Here is a 24,180-nt window from a genome sequence, read left to right on the forward strand (position 1 = left end):
GGCAAGTCTAGATTACTGCAGTATCAAGATGAATAAAGTCTCTGGGCTCCTTTTTATTATATTTGTATTAAGATAATTTAACAACTGTTTTTTTCTGTAAGATATGTTAATTTCAGAGACAAGGCGTCTAGGCCATCAGGAATGAAGGTCTTTACCCACATCGGGAATCAAACCTGTCACTGCTTGGTCATGAGTCCAGTCGACCTCACAGTGAGAATTGACTACACAATTAATGACAATATGTCTGAATTTATGCCTACAGCAAGTAGACCCTGTACTCTACACAAGTTTTCTCTGTGTACTGTGAAATGAAGCGTGGACAGGGGAAAGATCACTTGTCAGAACAGTGGTTAGGTTTTTCTTCCGGCCTATTCAGCTGTTGAGAGGAATGTTCCCTTTGTTCCACAAGGCTGCCTGTCGTTCTTGAGAAGGTGATGTGCATGACCTTGCCTTGCTAAGTGTGTGTAGTCCCATTACCTGACTGTGTCCACACAAGTTAGTTAGATTGGATTACTAGGTAGTAGTTGAAGCTTGTTATTCAGTCAATACTTCTTGATATATATTGTGAAGACCTTTGATCTTGTTGGAATGAGAGTGAGTGAGTGAGTGAGTGGGTGAGTGGGTTGTGGATGGGTAGATGAGTGAGTGAGTGAGTGGGAAGATGGATGAGTGAATGGGTGGGTGAGTAAATTGGAGGATAGGTGAGTGAGTTGGTGTGTGGGCGGGTGGGTTGGTGAGTTAATGGGTGTATGAGTGAGTGGATGGGAGGATGGGTGAGTGAGTGAGTGAGTAGGTGGAATAGGTCTCAGATCAGATATCATGTCTGACTTGGGGAACAGTGCACAAATCACCACAGCAGTTGGACACATGGTAACAGCTGCAACTCTCTGACTGACAGCAAACAAGGCAATCATACCTGCATTATAAGCTCCGGCCTAACAGATTGTTGACAATCACCTCATTATGTTAAAGAGCAGCTTTGGATCTATTGTTGGGGCTGTCTATGGATAAGTGATCCCATCAAAAACAGATTTACGATGACTTGTCCACAGCAACTGTAACCTGCACAGGTCACACCTTCAAACTCCATCAGGCCACTTACATTGATATGTGTGCCCTTCGGCTTAAACTTGTTCCAGTTAGAAGCAGATAAACTTTATCATTTAACTGTCAGTAACTATGCCATGACCATACATGCATATTTGTAACACTGTGGCTTGAGTGAAGTATTTTGGTGATAACATGTCTGCGTTGATCACCTTGTTTGGGTGGGGGAGGGGTTGGGGGGAGGGGGGTTGGATTTGTGGAAGCTGGATAGGGATAATCAACACAGCTCTATACAAGGCATTCAACAGATATGGCACTGACTGTCGTTTAGATAATCTAACAGAACCACTTGAAGTCAAGATGTCAATCTTTCAGCTTCTCAAGTATTTGTTACAAGAAGATTTTATCACCAGGCTTGAATAGTCTTGATATTGGATGCAATAGCAAATAGTAAGGTGAATTTGGGGGAAAATGTCACCTGTTGACAAAAATGCAGGAATGAACTTTGAGCTGTATAAACTTATTATATGAGTGTTATTAGAAATATCCTGGAGAGTAGATTGAGGCATTTGTTTTTTCTTTATCTGAGGAAAGATGTGATGACCCAGCTGGTTGTGGCATGGGAACATTTACTAGAATCTGTCATAGCACTAGAAAGACCAATTTAATAGAGCATGAGGTTGAACAGGTGTGAGAGGGAGGAGAGAGGGCATTGTAATATGAATATTGATTCCTGTGTCACGGTGGTTGTGGGCACAGATAGGACATGGAACTACTTCCCGACAAGAGTCAGTTGTCTCCCATTGGCTCCCATTACAGTCCTCAGTTTTAGTTGTAAGTTAGGACGAGTGTTTGCTATCCAAACCATTTCAACTAGTTTGTCCTGAGAAAATCCAAATGATATGAAGGAAATCCATAAATTTTCATGAGCTTGTCTCATGTTGAAAATGGCAGATGGGTCATGTGACCAAATAAACAAGAGTCTGTTCTACATTTGTACATATTTATTTCATTACTTTCTGTACATTTTTGGGGGTGGTCGGGTAGCCTAGTGGTTAAAGTGTTCGCTTGTCACGCCGAAGACCTAGATTCGAATCCCGACATGGGTACAATGTGTGAAGCCCATTTCTGGTGTCCCCCGCCGTGATATTGCTGGAATATTGGAATATTGGACCAGACAATCCAGTGATTAATATCATGAGCATCAATCCACGCAATTGGGATCGATAACATGTATCAACCAAGTCAGCGAGCCTGACCACCCGATCTCATAGTCGCCTTTTACGACAAGCATAGTCACCTTTTACGGCAAGTATGGGTTGCTGAAGACCTATTCTACCCCGGAATCTTCATAGGTCGGGTTTTTAGGGAGCTGATTAAGGGTGGGACATGCACCTGGTTTGTGTCTGCTTCGTGTCTGCTTCATGTCCCGTGACACATTCTGAAAGAGTACCCACAGGTCAGCTCAAATGAAACTATTTAACAGTAAATAAATAAATTGCAAGTGGTTCTGTGGCATTTGATTGGTTAATGAAGCATTTTGTGTTTATGTTTCCATAAACCGAATAACAAATAGGCCACGACCACTAATGGAGTTCTGTTTCTGGTTGACTGATAATAGAATGGGTTGTTTCGTGATTGCGCAGAACAATGTCACGGATTTCATGCCATTATTCTCCATTTTTTTTGTATGTTAATGAATAAATAAGCAGTCTATGAAGCTATTATTGCTGAAATATTTATTTATGAGGATTGCCTTCAATATGTTTTGGCATTTATGGGACTTGAAACGTGAAAACGTCTGCTTACACTTTACGTGCATTTACACAGTATTGCACACTGATTTAGTTATGTTTATACCCCCATAAATGGAAAAAGAATGGCAGTCCATTCTTAGATGTTATTGTTTCATCATGTCTGTCACTATTATCTGATGATAACTATGAAATATAAAGTTGTTGTCAATGTATTGCAGTCAGACCATAGAGAAGTTCAATCGATGGTTACGTATACACAAGGGATATGTTCTGAAAGCTGGAATATGGAAATATCTAATAAACAGTGTAGAGCGACTGTTTCAGGGACATCGTGACACCATATATCAACCAAACTTCCTGTACAGCCGTATTCCCCATATCAACATTCCAGCTTGTAAACATTTTTGTTTTGACTTTCCACGTATTTTAAATGGTTAAAGGCGATATTTCTTACACAGTAACAACAAACAAATGTTTGCTAGGTGTTTAGTTTGGGTGCCATTGTTGTCCTGTCAAGGATTATGTGGTGTAAGCTGTCTTGGTACAGCTCCAGTGCCCCAGCGTTGAGTGAGACAGATCGCAGTCTGGTTGGCTGGTAACAATGGAGGTGCTCACTGGGGCACACCAGTTCCGGGTGCAATACCTGCTGACCTCCACAGTGACTGCAGAGTTATGTCCCTTTGTCAGGGCAGGAACTGATATGTCTGCCCACATCATACTTGTGTAGGTTTCATGAAACACAAACGTCATCCTCACCATCATCAACAACATTAACATCAAAATCAACGTCATCAACTTCAACAAGATCATAAGTACCAACATCCTCATCTTGTCCATTCTTTGCATCAACATGCTCATTATGTCAACGTCCTTCTCATGTCAATGTCCTCCTCATGTCAACGTCCTTCTAATGTCAACGTCCTCCTCATGTCAACATCCTCCTCATGTCAACATCCTCCTCATGTCAATGTCCTCATGTCAAAGTCCTTCTCATGTCAACTTCCTCCTCATGTCAACGTCCTCATGTCAACGTCCTCCTCATGTCAATGTCCTTCTCATGTCAACGTCCTTCTCATGTCAATGTCCTCCTCATGTCAACGTCAACGTCCTCCTCATGTCAACGTCCTTCTCATGTCAATGACCTCCTCATGTCAATGTCCATCTCATGTCAACATCCTCCTCATGTCAATGTCCTCCTCATGTCAATGTCCTTCTCATGTCAATGTCCTTCTCATGTCAATGTCCTTCTCATGTCAACGTCCTCATCATGTCAACGTCCTCATGTCAACGTCCTCCTCATATCAACGTCCTCCTCATGTCAACGTCCTCATGTCAACGTCCTCCTCATGTCAATGTCCTTCTCATGTCAACGTCCTCCTCATGTCAACGTCCTCATGTCAACGTCCTCCTCATGTCAATGTCCTTCTCATGTCAACTTCCTCCTCATGTCAATGTCCTCATGTCAATGTCCTCCTCATGTCAATGTCCTCCTCATGTCAACGTCCTTCTCATGTCAACGTCCTTCTCGTGTCAACGTCCTTCTCATGTCAACGTCCTCATGTCAATGTCCTCCTCATGTCAATGTCCTCATGTCAATGTCCTCCTCATGTCAACGTCCTCCTCATGTCATCGTCCTTCTCATGTCATGAGGAGGACATTGACATGAGGAGGACGTTGACATGAGGAGGACATTGACATGAGGAGGACGTTGACATGAGGAGGATATTGACATGAGGAGGACGTTGACATGAGAAGGACGTTGACATGAGGAGGACATTGACATGAGAAGGACATTGACATGAGGAGGACATTGACATGAGGACGTTGACATGAGAAGGACGTTGACACGAGAAGGACATTGACATGAGGAGGACGTTGACATGAGGAGGACATTGACATGAGGACATTGACATGACGTGACACGTCCTCCTCATGTCAATGTCCTCATGTCAACGTCCTCCTCATGTCAATGTCCTCCTCATGTCAACGTCCTCATGTCAACGTCCTCCTCATGTCAATGTCCTCCTCATGTCAACGTCCTCCTCATGTCAACGTCCTTCTCATGTCAACGCCCTTCTCATGTCAATGTCCTCCTCATGTCAACATCCTCCTCATGTCAACATCCTCCTCATGTCAACATCCTCCTCATGTCAACGTCCTTCTCATGTCAACGTCCTCCTCATGTCAATGTCCTCCTCATGTCAACGTCCTCCTCATGTCAATGTCCTCCTCATGTCAACGTCCTCCTCATGTCAATGTCCTCATGTCAACGTCCTCCTCATGTCAATGTCCTCATGTCAATGTCCTCCTCATGTCAATGTCCTCCTCATGTCAACGTCCTCCTCATGTCAATGTCCTCCTCATGTCAACGTCCTCCTCATGTCAACATCCTTCTCATGTCAACGTCCTTCTCATGTCAACATCCTCCTCATGTCAACATCCTCCTCATGTCAACATCCTCTTCATGTCAACATCCTCATGTCAATGTCACTCTCATCAACATATTTATCATCATTATCCTCTTCCGCATCATCATCATCATCATCACTGACTGCAGCAGTGTAGGCAGTGAAGTGGTAGGGTTATCCAATGATGGTGGTCATGTATCATGACATTGATTCACTGTTACCTGTACAAGCAAAACACACTGACATTACTGTTGTTATTGATCTGCACCTACGCTGCCTCTGATGTCAGAATGTCAGGTAATTAAATACAAGCATCCCTCTCCTTCACTGCCAAGTTTAACATAGAGTTCACTCTGGAAATTCCTTCATTTCGGTTGAAGTAATTACTCTCTTGCATCAATAATTTGTGTGAATGTGGGTGCTTTGCATAATTGTTTCTCACAAACCCGTGATTACCTCATGGAGGATCAGGTAAAATATTTACAAGATTCAAGAGAGATTGATCACTCCCATACGCTGTCAGAACTAGCACCGCTCACCCTCCTAGCACACTGCTGCATAGGATTGCTGGCAACACTGTAACTAGTTTTTGGAAAACGTTTTACAGATTATTTGTTTACTGGGGTTAACATTTTAACATTTTTCGCATAATTTTCAGGCTGGAAGGTACAGGTGTAATGTAGCAAACAATAGTTTACCTACAGTAAGAGTTCAAGTTATATCACATGTTCGGTGATTTTTGTTAAAAAGAAATTGTTCAGGTAAAACTTAAAACACATGATACTATCTCAGGCTTTACACACAAAAATTATTATGCTCCACTGTTCACTGAAAGAAATGCATGTTTTAAAACTGTGAGTGAAAAATACCCTTTCTCAAAGAATCTCCCCCCCCCCCCCCCCCCCCCCCCCAACACACAAACACCTACACCTAAAACGCATGCATGCACGCTGAGGTTGTTGAAGGGGGGTCTCTAAGTGAATATTTATGGTAGCTAATCAGGAAGTAGAGAAGGTAATACCTTTCAACACACATGTGTTGAGTCAATACACATCCTTGACCCTGTGGGCAGAGTGGAACGCTTCCTTCAAAGCATGCAACAGGTTGAGGTAGCTGATGATCGGCCTGGTATCCATGATCCCCTAAATACTTAGTAATTCAAATATTTTCCTCATGCAAGACAACACTGCTGGATTTTATGAGAATTTTTTTTTAATGATTTTATGTTTTTATGATTTGTCAGTGGTATTATAACCTGGATATGTTTGCGCAAATTTGTTACATTGTTTATAGAAGAAGGCTGCTGTTTTCACATCTGCTTTTGTAAAATATGTCAGTGGAGGAATATCTGTAAACGAAGTTGCCAGTTTTTGTACAAGCCTTGTATTAAAGAGTGTATCAGCTGTTAACAGTATTCCAGCTGGGAGTGTTGTGCAGCAAGGCCAACAAATCCTAGAAGCCTGTGAGTAATCCTTCACGCAAACCAGTGACTGAAACTAGGAGCATCGATGCCCTCTGTCGGGACACAATGACACACTTCCACCAAGTTCACAATCCTCGGCAGATGTCTTATACAGCACGCATGGGGTACTGGGGGACTTCTCTGACAAGGAATCCTCACCCAGGTGTTGCCTGGAATATCAGGAAAATATCAGGAAACAAATTACAGATATATTTTCACAGATGTTAATTTATACTAAAAATACAGTTAAAATCAATATTTCTAAGAACATTTAGTTTTTTACAGTTTCTATTAATACATCAGGAAGAGAATTTAGGTTGTCAACTTCTTTGCTGTGAGGAACACAACGTTTCAGAGTATATGCTTACTCCTCCATCCATGAAAACAGATTCTTAGAACCTGTGTGCCTTATCCGGGAATAACACAGGGCAATAGACGGATCAGTTATGGAAGCACTTATTCCATGCTTAGCTGGCTTGAAGTAGAAATATTTTTAGAGAAAATTTGGCTTGATTATTATCCAACTTTTAGAGATGAAAGTGTCAACTGTGGAACAGGTTAGATAAGATCTTTCACGTCATCTGATCAGGTTTCAGTATCACTAAAGGCAGATCGTCTGACAGAGGAAACTGCAGCGAACAATTTGCTTCCTTAATCAGAGAACAGGTCTCCATCCATCCATCCATCCATCCATCCATCCATCCACCCACCCACCCACCCATCAATCAATCAATCAATCAAATCAATCAATCAATCAATCAATCCACCTTCCCACCCACCCATCCATCAACCCATCCATCCATCAACCCATCCATCCATCCATCCATCCATCCACCCATCCTGGGAGAAGATGCAGCTGCTATCATTTTATGTTGATCCCTTGGCTGCTTCATTCTGGTATATTAATAGGTTTTTTTCGAGACTATTATCCTCAGTTTTTTCATTGCACTGTAACAGATTGTTGTATATGATGTGGCCATGTTTTAGAGAGTAATCTGCATTCCTCATGCTGTAGGTCAGGGGACTTGGCTGTTCAAGGACCTAAAAGGTAAAGTGACCATGAAATTATCTCCCTTGGGTGAGGGTCGGGGGCATTCGATGTTTGTCAATATTTTGTGTTGTGAAATCACCTGCTTTTGGGTCACTTGATCCTGAGTGTTTTGAAACTGAGCAATGACGATGTAGCTGCTGCCATTGCTTCTTCCTCCTCTTCCTTCCACAGATGCATTACTTTGTGTCTTGATTACTTTAGTTGGCCTCCCTGTGATCTACAGGAATGCATGGATGTAGCTGGTAGATTTGTGTGGATTTCTTCAAGGTACTCTGCTTTGTATTTTATGATGCTTTTATTGGACTGAAACGTATAGAAATAGCACACCACATTAAACAAGCAGTATGTATGGTCAAGCCACTGCACTCCACAGCACACCCCAGCACACCCCAGCACACCCCAGCACGACACAACATGGTACGTCACCACACCACACCACACCACGCCGCGCCATGCCATGCCACACACAACCACACCATACCACAACACAAACCAATACGCCACGCCACGCCACACACCACCACACCACACCACACCACACCACACCACACCACACCACACCACACCACACAACATGGTACGTCACCACACCATGCCACCACACCATGCCACCACATCATGCCACCACACCACACCACACCACACCACACCACACCACACCACACCACACCTGACACAACATGGTACGAAACCATCACATCACCACACCAAAACACAAGTCAACACAACAGAGTCTACCTCTATTTCTGGTAAGCTTAGAGGATTGTATCATCCCCCCACACCAGTGGCCAGTCTCCAGATTGACAGAGTCTGCAGAGTGTCGCCTCCACAAGTATGTCGAACTTATCACACACCAGGACCAAGTAATCTCTACAAGTCACTTCCATAGCCTCCCACCACATGCTCCCATCAAACACAACCTCCACTGCTTCTCTGAGCTCAGAATAGTGTTGTGTTTTCACAATCAAGGTAGATCTTACTGTGATCATATGGTGCAAAAACCCATGCTGCAGTCAGAAAGTGTTAGTTTTGTTTGTTTGCTAAAAAAAAATAATTATAAAAAATAACCTCCTCAAAAGTGTCATAGCAACTAATTTACGACAACAATTGTCTGAAAGAACATTTAATTCCAAAGGCTAATTACCCTGGAGACCCTTCAAACACTTAATTGCCGTTATTTATAAGATGCTATTCCCAATTGTTAATCCCCATTGTATTGTACATCGACTGTCTGCCACCTTGAATAGGATGTGCAAGTATGTCACTGATGAATTACTGTTGTTTCTATTTATGAGGGGCCACTGGTTGCCCAGTCGTCTAAGGCGCCGCGATTCGCTGTGCAGAGTTGCATCCCTTGGGCACGCCAGAAACCTATGATTGTGGGGGGGTCGAATCCCGTTTGTCAGCACCTTACCCGTGCTCGTGGGTTTCACTGAAGTGGTAAATGTCTGAGACCTGCATCACTTCGGGCTTTCCTCCCACATTAAGCTGACACGCCGTGATATAACTGGAATACTGTTAAAAGCGGCATTAAATCCAACTCACTCACTCACTCTATTAATGACTTACTAAATGTCAGGTAACCTTGGCTTTTAGCCTTGGTCCAGAGAGGACAGAGGGAGAGAAAGAGAGAGAAGAAAGGTCTTACACTTAGACTAGCTAGGGTTAGGCTGCGTGCTCCGGGGCACCAAGACAACAACCACTACCACTATGTGCTGACCTGGCACATAGTGTTTTATGTATGTATATATCTACCTGTATAAAGTGAAATTGTATATACCGCAAGCCATCGTCTCCAAGTTGTCACCTCCTACTAAGAACCATACACCCACCCCTTGCATATATGAGAATGCAAATTATTCATTAGCAACGTCATGTGTGTCTGCAACGCACGTGCACCAGCGCATTTTTAAAAGAATCATGTCTGACTTTGTCATCATGTCAATACTTGCTCAGTATTGTTGTTGTTTGTTTCTTATTAAGGACACATTCAGCAATATCCCAGCTATATGACTGCGGTCTCTAAATAATCAAGTCTGGACCAGACAATCCAATGTTTGACATCATGAGCATCGACCCTCACAATTGGGATACAATGACACGTATCAACCAAGTCAGTGAGCTTGACCACCCAATCCCTTTAGTGGCCTCTTATGATAAGCATGGGTTCCTGAAGACCATGTCTAACCCATATCTTTATGATGGTATTTTGAATACTAAAAGTTAATGTATAAAAAACTGTTTGGGGAATTGCCAAACCACAAAATCCACACACCTCCTTTTCTTAAAAGCTTTTCCATGCTTGCCTTGTGATAAACTCTACAGGATGGTTTGGTAGGTCTGAAAATTACAGACATCTGCACCTTTGGCATTCCGTAGCTGTCAACTGGTCCTGGGTTTGAACCTCAAATTGAACCCTATTGTGCTCATGGGTGGTAGTGAGTGAGTGAGTGAGTGAGTGAGTTGGGTTAATGCCTCTTTGAACATTTTTCTTGTTGTGGCAATATGATGAAGGGGAAAGCCCATTGAGTCTCACTACTTTTGTGAAACCCACAGGCATGGGTGTGGTGCTGACAAACCAAGAAACATGATCAGGGCAGATCAGGATTTGAACAAGCTATCATAGGCTCCTTGCACAGCTAGGGGTCACTACTCTGCATTGCAAGTTCTGGTGCCACAGACAGCTAGGCCAACTGTGCACCTCACTCACGTGGTAAACATATACGACCTGCACATTTCTCTCAACTCACTCACTGTCGTTTCCATGTTACCATGACAACAATTACACATTTACCATGTCAGCACTAGAGCAATTCTTTAAAGAGCAATGTGAAAGGGCATCAAAGTGTAAAAAGTAAATGTCCTATAAATGTAATTATGGCCATTAAAGATTTGAACAAGGAAAAATAAGTTTATATGAACTTGTGCCATAAGTACTTACTATTCTTCAAACAAGTATTTTATGTTTTCTATAAAAAGAATTGTATGCATAATTTATTGAACTGATTTTGTAAAAAGATCTCTCATTTCATCCCTCATCAGATCCTTCACCCTCAAAAGATCCTGCATGGGGTCCTTCATTTGAAATTTTGTCATATCTTTCAGCGGGTTCTTCATCGGATCCTTCATCAGATCTTTCAACTGATCCTTCATCAGACCTTTCATTAGATACTTCATTGGATCCTTCAACAGATCTTTCATCTTATCCTTCATCAGACCCTTTTCAGATCTTTCATTAGATACTACATCAGATCTTTCTTCAGATCCTTCATCGGATCCTTCATCTTATCTTTCATCAGTTCCTTCATCAGATCCCTCAACAGATCTTTTTTCAGATCTCTCATCAAATCCTTCATCTTATCATTCGTATGATCAGTGCAGTAGAAGGCACATTACGAAATGAGATGAACAAGAAATTTGGAATTCTTTGAATGCCTGTTTAGAACATGTTACGTGACAAATTTCTATTTTGCTCATATATTTAAATTTTACATTCATGGTAACTTGCCCGTTCTAAAATCTCTGATTGCCAAGAAAGATCCTTGAGAGATCTCGTCCTCAGCTTGAACAATGGTTGGCAAACTCCACTGAGAGATAAATGGTTATCGTGCAAATTAGAATGTTAAGAAGATATTTATTCACACTGATTTAGAAGATGCGGAGCATCATGGCTCCAGGCGATAGTTTAAACTCAACTTTCTAAGAGCTTTGGAGCAAGCACAAGAATAATGAGGGAACAACTTCGCTAGTTTATCCATCACAAAACCCAAACAATTTCAAAAAGGTTCTAAAGCTTGTATCCAGTCGTTATCCTCAATGACAAACAGAACCTTTTTTCTGATGTGTTTAATCAGTTCGAAGAAGGCTTTTAACTGATCTTGTTTCCATGTGATAACCAATTATAGGTACTGATGATTCTGATTAATTCGCAGAAGAAATGGAATTTGTTGCAATAGAAAACATATCCCATTCAGTATATCACATCCGAGGCAACAAAATGCCTGACTGCGTCACCATCATCTTTGATAAGATGCAACAGCTTCCTTGATACTTTGTTCCTAAGGGATTTTTTTCACCTGCAACTTTTTAAAAAGATAATGGATCTTTCAATAATGATGTAAGCCCTGTCTCTTACTATCACCAAGAAAGATTGATTTGAGTCACATGAAGATGAGAGAATTTTGAATTAAAATCACCTCATCATCCAGAACTGAATTCCACAGGAGACATCGCCTGGGTGAGATTGGGTTTGTCTGTTTGTTTGTTGTTTAACGTCGCTTCCAGCTATATGCCAGCGGTCTGTTAATAATCAAGTCTGGATCAGACACTCCAGTGATTGACATCAAGAGCATCGATCCATGCAATTGAGATACGATGACATGCAACAACCAAGTCAGTGAGCCTGACCACCCTATCCTGTTAGTCGCCTCTTATGACAAGAATGGTTGCCTTTTATGGCAAGCACTATTCTGTGAAAATTAGCTTCCACTGTGATGCAGTAGTCAAATCAGCTGAGAAGGTGAGTGTATCCTGCCCCACCAGTGGCAACCATCACAAACACATGCAAAGGCAAGTCAGTTGTTCACTTGAAAAAAACATGGAAACATATGGTACAAGTCAAAATAGGGAATTGCATCAGACATCATTTTTGTGACTGAAAGAAATGTCAGATCTTGGCAACAACCGACATTACCATACTGTTCCCCATTACCCATTAGTCTGAAATTTCATGTCATGCACCAAGCAGATATGTGTTGCCGTTTTAGGTTGAAACATTGTATTTTTAGAAACCATTGTAAGTTAGACTTGATTTAAAGAGTGAAAAGTGTGGTATCATTATAATGCTGACGACCATCAGGAAAGGGGGGCGGTCGGGTAGCCTAGTGGTTAAAGCGTTCGCTCGTCACGCCGAAGACCCGGGTTCGTTTCCCGACATGGGTACAATGTGTGAAGCCCATTTCTGGTGTCCCCCCGCCGTGATATTGCTGGAATATTGCTAAAAACGGCGTAAAATCAAACTCTCTCACTCACTCACTCACCATCAGGAAAGTATAAACAATATACTGTCGATGTTGATGTCAAGTCATCTTTGCCAAGATGTTGTGAGGTTTGGATGTGTACTGGAGTCTGGCCAATCACCGTTTCTGATCACGTTTCATGCTGATCATCCCACCATCAATAGAGATACAGTCATATCTGGCCCAGTAACACAGACCCTCTGTGTAATCCACTTGGCCAAGTTATCTGTGTCTGTATAATATACATAGCCAGCCTCAGGATTCCAGGACAGAGTACCATTCCAGCATGCCATACTTCTAATTAGGAATGATTAGAGTATTTTCTTGGCTACAGTGTGCACCCATGCATAACGCAAATTCCCTCTTGGGACGCAGTATTTTGGGCAAAACATTTTTTGATATTATGCAGTTTAAAAAAACAAAATCGTATGAACGTACGTGAGATAACAAACTTGGTCAATGAAAAAGTGAAACTTGCTCTCAGTCATCGCTAGACATGATGATTTATCATTTCAGTTGCATGGCCTTTTCTTCTTGACATTGTTTGATATGCAGAGATTAAGATTGCTGTGTGTATTTGTCTCATGAACTAAGCTGAAAAGAGCAATCAGATGTACACACATGTATTTGCAGATCTACCTGTGATTGAGTTAAAAAGTACCCTAATATATGCCTTGAAAGAAGTTTGATGCAATATGAAAGTGTTATTTCACCAGGGATAATATATTCCAGTGTCATGTTACTTTTGCTACATATAAGAAATAAATTAATTCCTACAGTCTGTGATTTTGGCCAACTTAGGTCAGTCATAATAATTTCATATTTACAGTCTGTGAATCCAAAGCTCAGCAGAACATAGTAAATTTTCCTGGAGAAAAAATGAAATTCTGTAAGATAAATTCTGGCTGTTTTGAAAATATGTTTTGTTAGATTTTCATCCTAACCAAACACTGTCATACCCTGCCTCATAAATGCATTGCCCCTAAGTCTCAGCAGGAGATTGCTATTCATGTGGACAAGTCTGTCTGACCACCTCCATGAACTTGTGGAAGAGCGTCCGTCTGGAGAGCGAAAGATTCAGTTGCATCATTCCAAAAGACGTGAAAAGATGGTACTTGTTGTTACCCTGCCAGGTGCTCGGCAGTAAGGGTATAAAACAAGTACTGTTCAGCTCAGTGGGCATCCTGTGTCTGAGTGGGGTATTCATGTTAAACGGTAGCATGGTATCTCAGTGGACTAGCACTATAAAATCAGCATGGGACCAGACTAGTACAAACACACACACACACACACACACACACACACAGACAGACAGACAGACAGACAGACAGACAGACAGACAGACACACAGACACACACACACACACACACACACACACACACACACACACACGGGTAGAATATGTAGACCAACTTCTGGTGTCCCCTGCAGTAGTATTTCTGGAATATGGCTAAAAGTGGCGTGAAACCATTTTTTGAATCTAACACAGATGTGACACAACAATCCAAACTAGTTTCAGAACTCATGCCAGTCTTTCCTGTGGGCTGTCTGGAGGCAGGTTTATTGGATTAGCCACATCCTGCAGATAGGGAACTTCGTCCCCCTTACACTTACATTCACTTTCAGCCCAGATCAGCCTGAAATTAAATCGGAAATGAAAGATGAAGAATGCCCTGCTGTGCAGGAGCAGATAGAGGTGACGTCTTCAGTGTCTACATGCCGTGAGTGAGTGAGTGAGTTGTGCAGGAGCAGATAGATGTGACGTCTTCAGTGTCTACATGCCGTGAGTGAGTGAGTGAGTTGTGCAGGAGCAGATAGAGGTGACGTCTTCAGTGTCTGCATGCCGTGAGTGAGTGAGTGAATGAGTTGTGCAGGAGCAGATAGATGTGATGTCTTCAGTGTCTGCATGCCGTGAGTGAGTGAGTGAGTTGTGCAGGAGCAGATAGATGTGATGTCTTCAGTGTCTGCATGCCGTGAGTGAGTGAGTGAGTTGTGCAGGAGCAGATAGATGTGACGTCTTCAGTGTCTGCATGCCGTGAGTGAGTGAGTGAGTTGTGCAGGAGCAGATAGTTTCGACGTCTTCAGTGTCTGCATGCCATGAGTGAGTGAGTGAGTGAGTGAGTTGTGCAGGAGCAGATCGATGTGACGTCTTCAGTATCTGCATGCCATGATTAAGTGAGTGAGGGACTTGCGTTGTTACCAGATCATGAGATGGAGTGAAATCTTGAGATCTCAAGTGAGATCATAATCATGTGTGAAGGAGCAACTCCGGGAACATATGATTACTACAGCCATATCATAATTCATTTTTGTACAGGCAATCCACTTAAATTTTCAGAAAACTAGTACTTGAAGTGAACATTTCTTCCATTTTTTCACTGAATTTACAACTGGTAACTATGGAAACAGCTGCTAGGTTTCCAACATCCTCCTGTGAAGTCTGCTAAAGGCATCTAGTCTGTTTCATGGCCCCTGGAGAATCCAGCAAAAGGATGATAAAAGTGAAGACTCAAATCAGACATCTAACTCCAGATTCAAAGTAGGCTGATTTGCAATAGATGACTTGGGAAGTGGGAGCAGTTCAGTTTTTAGTGTCTTGATACTGACATCGGTGGGAAGAAAACTTGCTAGACTTAGTCGCTTTATTGATTTTGCTATCATATGTTGTGTTTTTGTGTGAAACAGTGGCGTGTAAGATGAGTTATGATTGCAGTGAACCTCCTTGGTCACATGTATTTTTTTTGTTCAATGCATATTCCAGAAAAGTGAATTTAAGTAAAATTATTATGTTCCCCATAGGGACAATATATCTGGACAGCTATTCCGTAGTTCTCTTTGAGAATTATGACTTTTGATTAACGCTGATTGACTTGTTTACACCTACTGTTCTAATTGTTTCATTGCTTGTCGTAAGGGGCGACCATGCTTGTCGTAAGGGGTGACCATGCTTGTCGTAAGGGGTGACCATGCTTGTCGTAAGGGGCGACCATGCTTGTCTTAAGAGGTGACCATGCTTGTCGTTAGGGGCGACCATGCTTGTCTTAAGAGGTGACTAATGGGATCGGGTGGTGAGGCTCACTGACTTGGTTGATGCATGTCATCATTTCCCAACTGCGTGGATCGATGCTCATGATATCAATCACTGGCTTCTCTGATCCAGGCTTGATTATTTACAGACTGCTGGAATATTGCTGAGTGCAGTGTAATACGACAAACAAACAAACAAGCATTGTTTGATAAGTGGCCCATTGCAATGTGTCCTCATATGAATTGTTACAATTAAAGACAACATCATCCATTGTTCATGATCTCACAGACAGTTTAGGAGAATGACTATGGGTAATACAAAGAACAGAGTACCCACAACTTGGAAGTGGGATCATCCGTCCGCAAAAGCTATCTTTGATTTTGCCAAGGTATTACGTCGCCCTGCTATTATGAAAAGTACCCAGGCCCCATAACCACCATCAATTTGTTTTGGAAGTGAGATGTCACCACCACAGACAGTTCTATCTCTAGCTTAAAAATTTAGCACTGAATTTGTCTCACTTAGGAGAGAAACTTGATTGGATGGCAAGTTTATGCGGCATGCCATTCAAATCATGCTCAGATTGAAGCAACGTTAGCGAAAAGGTCCAGAGTCTTTATCCAAACAGGATGGAGATATAAAGAGAACGAAACCCACGTATCTTCCTGGATCAAATTATCTACCATAACAGTGATACTTGCAATACTTGTAACTCCCATAACAGCGGTACTTGCAATACTTGTAACTCCCATAATAACGATACTTGCAATACTTGTTACTCCCATAACAGTGATACTTGCAATACTTGTAACTCCCATAATAACGATACTTGCAATACTTGTAACTCCCATAACGGTGATACTTGCAATACTTGTAACTCCCATAACAGTGATACTTGCAATACTTGTAACTCCCATAACAGCGATACTTGCAATACTTGTAACTCCCATGACAGCGATACTTGCAATACTTGTAACTCCCATAACAGCGATACTTGCAATACAGGGTAGAATAGGTCTTCAGCAACCCATACTTGCCGTAAAAGGCGACTATGCTTGTCGTAAAAGGCGACTAATGGGATCGGGTGGTCAGGCTCGCTGACTTGGTTGATGCATGTCATTGATTCCAATTGCGTGGATCGATGCTCATGATGTAGATCACTGGATTGTCTGGTTCAGACTCGATTATTTTACAGACCTCCGTCATATAGCTGGAATATTGCTGAGTGCGGCGTTAAACAACAACAAACAAAACAACTTGCAATACTTGATGACTGAGACATTCAACTTGGAGTGTACCAAGTCAGCTACAGTATCATGTTGCTATATTGGGCGGTCAGGTAGCCTAGTGGTTAAAGCGTTCACTCGTCACGCCGAAGACCTGGGTTCGATTCCCGACATGGGTACAATGTGTGAAGCCCATTTCTGGTGTCCCCCCGCCGTGATATTGCTGGAATATTGCTTAAAGCGGTGTAAAACCATACTCACTCACTCACTCACTCACTCACTCACTCACTCACTCACTCACTCACTCACTCACTCATGTTGCTATTTGTTAAATGTGATATGGACAAGATCCTAAAATCAGGAATTTAATCTTCAAACACATATAAGGGTCTGTATGATTTTAGAATTACATTTTGGATCTATCAAAAGAATGTGATTATTTTTCTTGGCATGTGACCTATCTTCAGTTTGATGAACTTTATCATGTGTGTTTAATCTAGAAAAGACTGTAGGTATGCAGCTATGTATATATTCTTCTGTCCTAAGAGTATAAATCTCTCCACATGATAGCCATCTCTCATTTGATCCTCCTGAACAAGGGGGAGATATCTTCGTTCCTCCTTCGCAGCAGCCACTGTGGTGGAGTTCTTGTATATTTATGTTGCTCATCAGATCTGCAGGAGGAGTTCACTGCAAGCTTCACTCCAGTTTTTATATTTTATCAGACCACAGGTCATATTTATGGGATATCTTGCATATGAACATAGCCATGATATTTGAAAGTCGCATGGATGAACAACCCCTCAATAGATGAAGTTCCATTTGATGTGATGTATTGTCAGACAAACATGATGTAGATTGGCTCTTTTTTAAGTTTGAAACTTCAAGTTATTACATTCAGTTTCAAATGAAGATTACAGGTTATATCCATATCCATATCCATATCCATGTTGATTAGATATACAGGTTTCAAATCAACATTTGATACCTGTGGAAATGAAATAAGTTAATGTTGTATATCTATATGCATATCCATATTAATTACATTTACAGGTTTCAAACCAACATTTGATACCTCTGACAATGTTATGCTGTATATATCTACTTGATACTTTGTTTTTAATTTGTGCATGCTGGGCAGTGCTGGCTATACTGCTGGGATGTTATGAGACTCGGCAGTGGATGACAAGGCTGGAAATAGAGGGAATAATTATGGAGAAATAAATCACATCTGTTTCATCAACGTAGTTCATAGCATCTGCGACCTAACTGAAGCAAGATCACCAAGCTCTAATGAGCACTGTAATTAAATACCAGCTATAATTAACTAGTCTGAGTGATATATCGGATTTTTCGATGCAGACAGTCATATCAGGGAAGCACTGTCTGTGATGTATATGAAATGATCCCAGAAGGGGGCCGTGTATTCCGGAAGATAAGATAAGATAAGATAAGATAAGATAAGATAAGATTTTTGGTGCTGATGACATTATTGATGATGATGATGATGATGATGGTGGTAGTAGTGGCGATGATGGTAAAAGTGCTGCTGCTGGTCTATGATAACAGCAGCATGTGGAGGAATGTAATGTGGGGAAGTAAGGTATTGATGATGGGAAGTCATCCATTATGTCAGCTGCGGAGGGATGATGACCTTGGTATGTTATGGTTTGACTTCTTTCCTAGATCAACAGTCAGCAACTCAATATCATCAGTTCTAGGTCTCCAGACATCAGCTGAAACACAATCGTCATTAAAAATACATCCATTTTCTTATTTGTCATATAATCTTTCATATTTGATTACTGCCTCGGCCATCATGATATTGAAATATTTTTAACCTCGAGGAAGGAAAGGTCAGCTCTCTGATCAAGTCAGATCCTAGGGTACTTATGTCTGGCCAGCTGATTATGTCACTGGTATATTACATGAAATAAAGCCAGAAGGCAGTGGTATGGCATTGTCCTCTTGAAAGAGCAAGTGAATTCTGGTCAATTCTGGTCAGTGTGTTGGCCAGACGTCTGACGTGATCAATTGGGTCTTGTTAGCAGGAACAGATGCAGATGGATTGATTACAATCAAATTTGTCTGGTCGAGGGACCAATAAAGATACTGGCATGTTATTAATGGCCTGTGTCATATTCCGTGTTCTGTGGCTTGGATGTGACCTTTTTTAAGGTCAAAAATGGAGGAAAACTCTCGATTTCAGGATCTTGTTTCTGCTTATTGATGTCGGTTGTTGATGTCAGATGTAGGTGTCTAGCCCACTTAAACAATACGCGGAAATTCTACTTCTTTTGACTGAAGAAGACTAAATTTACGAAAGAATGCTTTTGTCGTAAGTTTTCATAGGGACCCCGGTTTCACCTCTGAGTATTTGTTATAATAAAACAACTGCCTCTTAGTGGGATGATGTGTGTAAGAAGAAAAGAATAATGCTCAGAATGAAACAGTGATTGTTAATTTAAATGGGAAGTTGACCGAATTGTGTTTAACTCAGAATATTTATGGAAATTGCTTCAAGACATGCAGTTGGCTTCGCTGAGAGGAGAAACCACACAATTATTTTATCGTTCTCAACATATCTCTGTCAGATCATCCAGCATATACAGCAAACAGTTTTTGTCTGTGTTAACAACCTGAGGCAAAAGTGTAACGTCAACCAGAGTAGACTATCTGCTGCAACAGATTCCATTAGGCGTTAATAGCATTGAAAATTATATAATTTGACCACTGAAAATTAGTGATGACACCAGGTGTTCGCGGAAAGGGTAAGCATGTCCTGCCCTACTGGTAGCACTAGATTCACACCAAATCTGCCTTAAAGATCTGAGTTTGTTTGTTGCCTCACGCTGCATAGCTTTACTCCTTCCAGATGGAGGAGGCCTGTAATAATTATTGATTTTTGTTAATTAATCTTATACTAGTTCTTTCTGGAATTAATTATTTTTTTCAAAATATATCGCACACCAGCAGGAATATCAAATGGTCACCCCTTAAAAGGGCAGACAAGGAATCACAAGGACATGATATCACCATGACATAGCAGGGAATAGACCAAGTTGGCATGACGTCATGACATTGTAGGATGGAACATTTCTGGCACATGTTAGACAATCTGCCACAGAGGCCAAGTGTAGCAAAAAGTAGCCCAGCATCTTAGGCATTTATTGTTGCTGAAACAGTTGAAGAAGTTCAAAGGAAGGACTTCAATTTTTATGAAAATGAACAAACCGCACCATTGTTCAATGTCTCTAAAAACAGAGCCCTTACACTGTCATGGTATGTGTCACATCCATATATTCCTGATTTCCTCGGAGGTTCAGCTCAACATGCAGGACACACAATCAGCAACCATTGCCTGCGCTTACTGTGCATGTAGATGGCATTAGCCAGCTTTTAGCAAAACATCATGAATAAATTAGCATATGTTGACACATGTAGATGCAAGCATATCAACTTATGTTTGCAAAATATGGTGCGTCATGTGCCCGGGGGAGTCTGGAGCAGAACACATCCCTGGTATCCATGCATTGTGTGACCTGGCTGATTGTGTCTCACCATCCCCAACGTCAGTGAAATGAATCCCAAATAAAATATTTGTCTGTTATAGAAATGTGTATGTTGTTTAACGCAGCACTCGGCTACTGCCCAGGTCTGTAATGGTGGCTTGTAGATGATTGAACCTGGACCAGACAATAAAGTGATTATTATTGTGACCAATGATCCAGCAACTAAGTCACCAAGTCTGACCACCCTCTCCTTTAAGTCTCCTCTTCCAACCAGCATAGGGGAGGAATTCTAACTGAAATCCTCCTGAAATACCTACCCTCACCCCTATCCCATGCCATCCCTATCCCCATCTCCATCACTTCCTAAACCACCACTGAAGTTTCAAATTACAAAACTTATCTTGTATTAAAAATACATGGATCCATCTCTGGCCTGAATCGATGTTCATGCTGTCAACCACTTGTTTGCCTGGCTCAAGATTCTAGTGCCTCCAGGGCTCCCATCATGAATGAACTGTTGTGGATGAGAAGCATTTTTTCATGCTCTCTATAATGAAGATGATAAAATGTTCTGTCAGTTTTACTATTAATCAGCACTAATGGCCCCTTCATCCTTTCCTCACAATTTGCCAGTGAGCTGGTGTTAATTTTGGATGAGTACTAATTGATAAAAGTATATAAAAATGGGAACAGTCTAAAGATGGGTCCATTGACTGCAACTTTTATGCCGCCTGTGGTCCAGTTCCTGCACTGTAATATGGCATCCAGCCATTGGAATTCCATCCACCAATAAGGTTGTTCATAAATCTGTAATTCCCGAGCACGCATTACGTGGTGCATCAGTTCCAATTACTTTATGGGGACAAAAACAACATCATGAATGAGGTCCTTTGAGATCAATATACAGGTAAAGGCATGACTCGGTTACAATACCTCGGCTAGAGACTCGGCTACGATACCTCGGCTAGAGACTCGTACTCATCTGGCAACAGACCACTACTTCCACAAAACCGGTCACCATTGATTTCTATTGTTCTTTTGATGATCCCCTAAAGGTCTGATACTGTGCAGACTGCTTGATGGTGCTATAAAGGGTTATGATGCGTGCACCAATCGAAGGATGGATACAGAAGCTTCTTGCGTGGGTTTGTGTTGCTTGTGTGGATTAATTTTGCATGTGTTTGTGACGGGTGGCACGGTGCAGCAGGATACGCTCACCTTTTCGCAAACACCTGGTATCATCATCATTTGATAGTGATTCACAAACACATGGTAATCATCTGGTCGGAATTGTACAATGGATATGGACTCTGGTTTTGGTGGAGATTTCTTATTGCTATGGAAAGGGTAGACTAGTATCAAGTCTCTGAAATGAACACATTTTACAGATAAAAACTGTTGTTACATTGTAGTTCCAAACAAATATAATAAAAAGGAGCCCAGAGACACAGATACTCATATTTTCAGATACTGCAGTAATCTAGACTTGCAAAAGGTTATAGACTTGCTTAGGCTGTATGGGATATATTTGTTTCAGGGTCTGTATGACTGACCATGGAAACGTTTTTGTCGCATTTGGTTATTTGTGTGACTGTGTGATGTCAAATTGAACTCAGGTTCAGTCATGAATGAATGTTGTTTTACACCTCAGTCAGCTGTCCCAGCAGCCTGTCAGTAGTCAACTCTGGACGAGACAAGCTAATGGTTGATATCATGAGCAACAATCAATAACATTAGGTGATCATGACACACAATGACCCCAACACACACCGTCTATTCCAGTATTGTCCACACGTTTGACACAGGTAGCTCAGCCCATCTTTACTCCTTTCTTTTAGTACGAAAACATTAAAAATTAGCAGATTGTTTCAGTATGACCTTAATTTTGTTTTATTATCCACTGATAAGATTTTATACAATCAAGGAATACCTGCAACCTGTGTTAGATTCTACCTGATGAAGGAAGCTTTTATCATATAGATGTGCTGCCTGTAAGCTCATCATCAAAACCAGCCGAGCTGTAATTTGGGTGATGGAGCATTTGTTCTCAATTTGTTAGGATTGTTGTTTGGCAAATTGCTATAGAAACAGATTAAATCCAGAAATGGTTGTGAGAGATTAGACACGAGTGGGCCTACACAACAAAATGCCTTCCCTCATCTCCATGATGTGCCGTTTCTGTCCTGGATGTGATGGGGACAATGTCATGGTGAAGGGACTCGAGTTAGCTGGGAGGGAAGGGACACTGGTTTGACAACCAGTTTGTAGGGTTGCTTCTCTGCTTGAAGCCAGACAGACATCTTCAGCTTTGCTCATTATGCTGTTGAAGAAGAGTTTGTTTTTGTTAAAAGGAAAACTTGCTCAAGTTGGGATGTGTTTGATCTCCTTTGAACACCAGTGCCTTGTGAGAACGTTAGGAACTTCATGTAACTCAGATTATAAATTTTTCATGAAACCCGCGTTTTTTTGTTTTCCTGCATCTAAAGCCATTTTCCATTTCTTTTGATCTTTTCCAGACTTGAATGTTGTGTTGACTTTGTTTTACCTGATGATAAATTTTCATTATTAACTTCCTTATCACATACAATGGTGAAATCACACATGTAAAAAATGTTTTTAATGTTAATCGTAGTCGATAAAGTTTCCTTTTGTGTTTTTTTAGGTCTCGTATATAATCTTGGAATGGAGGAATATTGAAATGTCAGTATGTCAGAGTTATCTGGACTGTGATTGTTTCAAACATATCTATATCTTTCCAATCCCCTTGAACCCTAGTGTCTCTGACAGACCGCAGAGAATATACCTGTTAAAACAATCACCCCTTGTCCATTCTCATCCTCCTGTTCAGCTGTAGCTCCTGAAATAAAGACACTTAAGGGTTCCTTTAATACTCGCACGTCCCCTGTTAGAAACATTTTTTATCCTTCTACATAACTTTTTTTCTTTTATATATATTAGTGTATTTGAAATATATTTGTGACCCCAGTTATTCCGTCTTGCAAATTCAGGGGCAGTGAAATGGCCTGGTGGTAAAGGTGTTTTCTCATTGCACATAAAGACAAGGTTTGATCCTCCACATGGTTATAATGTGTGAAGATCCGGGGTAGAAAAGGTCTTCAGCAACCCATACTTGCCGTAAAAAGACGACTATGCTTGTCGTAAGAGGTGACTAACTGGATCGGGTGGTCAGGCTTGCTGACTTGGTTGATGCATGTCATCATATCCCAATTGCGTGGATCGATCCTAATCATGTCAGTCACTGGACTGTCTGGTCTTGACTCGATTATTTACAGACTGCCATCATATAGCTGGAATATTGCTGAGTGAGGCGTTAAACGACAAACAAAAATGAAAAAAATACAATGTGTGAAGCCCATTTCTGGTGTCCCCCTTATGGTATTGCTGGAATATTGCTGAAAGCTGCGTCAACTCATACTATCACTCACTCACTCACTCACTCACTCACTCACTCACTCACTCACTCACTCACTCACTCTTAAAGAATCGGTGATGGTAGATCCAGGGCATAATGCCTAGGATGGCAAGTTCCTGGAAATAGCATAGCTGGAAATAGTTCCAGTAGTCTACAGCTCCACACACAACCTTTGTTTTATTGTCCCGGGGAAAGTTCAGTGTCTTGATGAGAATAAAGAAGGAAATTATACGAAAT

The 24,180-nt window shown here is 41.4% G+C and overlaps 1 protein-coding gene across 3 annotated transcripts in view; it reads left to right on the forward strand.

Annotated features, from left to right (window-relative positions):
• Nucleotides 1-24,180, forward strand: part of LOC124147601 (cAMP-specific 3',5'-cyclic phosphodiesterase 4C-like) — a 592,292-nt gene that overhangs the window by 192,966 nt on the left and 375,146 nt on the right. The window contains exon 2 of one of the 3 annotated variants that reach the window (XM_048400565.1): nucleotides 7,690-7,722. The exons of the other annotated variants lie outside the window; for them this stretch is intronic. Coding sequence (XP_048256522.1) covers nucleotides 7,690-7,722 — 33 coding nt within the window. The remainder of the gene's footprint in view (nucleotides 1-7,689; nucleotides 7,723-24,180) is intronic. 3 annotated transcript variants of the gene reach the window in all.

The sequence above is a fragment of the Haliotis rufescens genome, unplaced genomic scaffold, assembly GCF_023055435.1.
Source record: "Haliotis rufescens isolate VD_foot unplaced genomic scaffold, xgHalRufe1.0.p SCAF_2, whole genome shotgun sequence".
In the NCBI taxonomy this organism is placed as follows: Eukaryota; Metazoa; Mollusca; class Gastropoda; order Lepetellida; family Haliotidae; genus Haliotis; species Haliotis rufescens.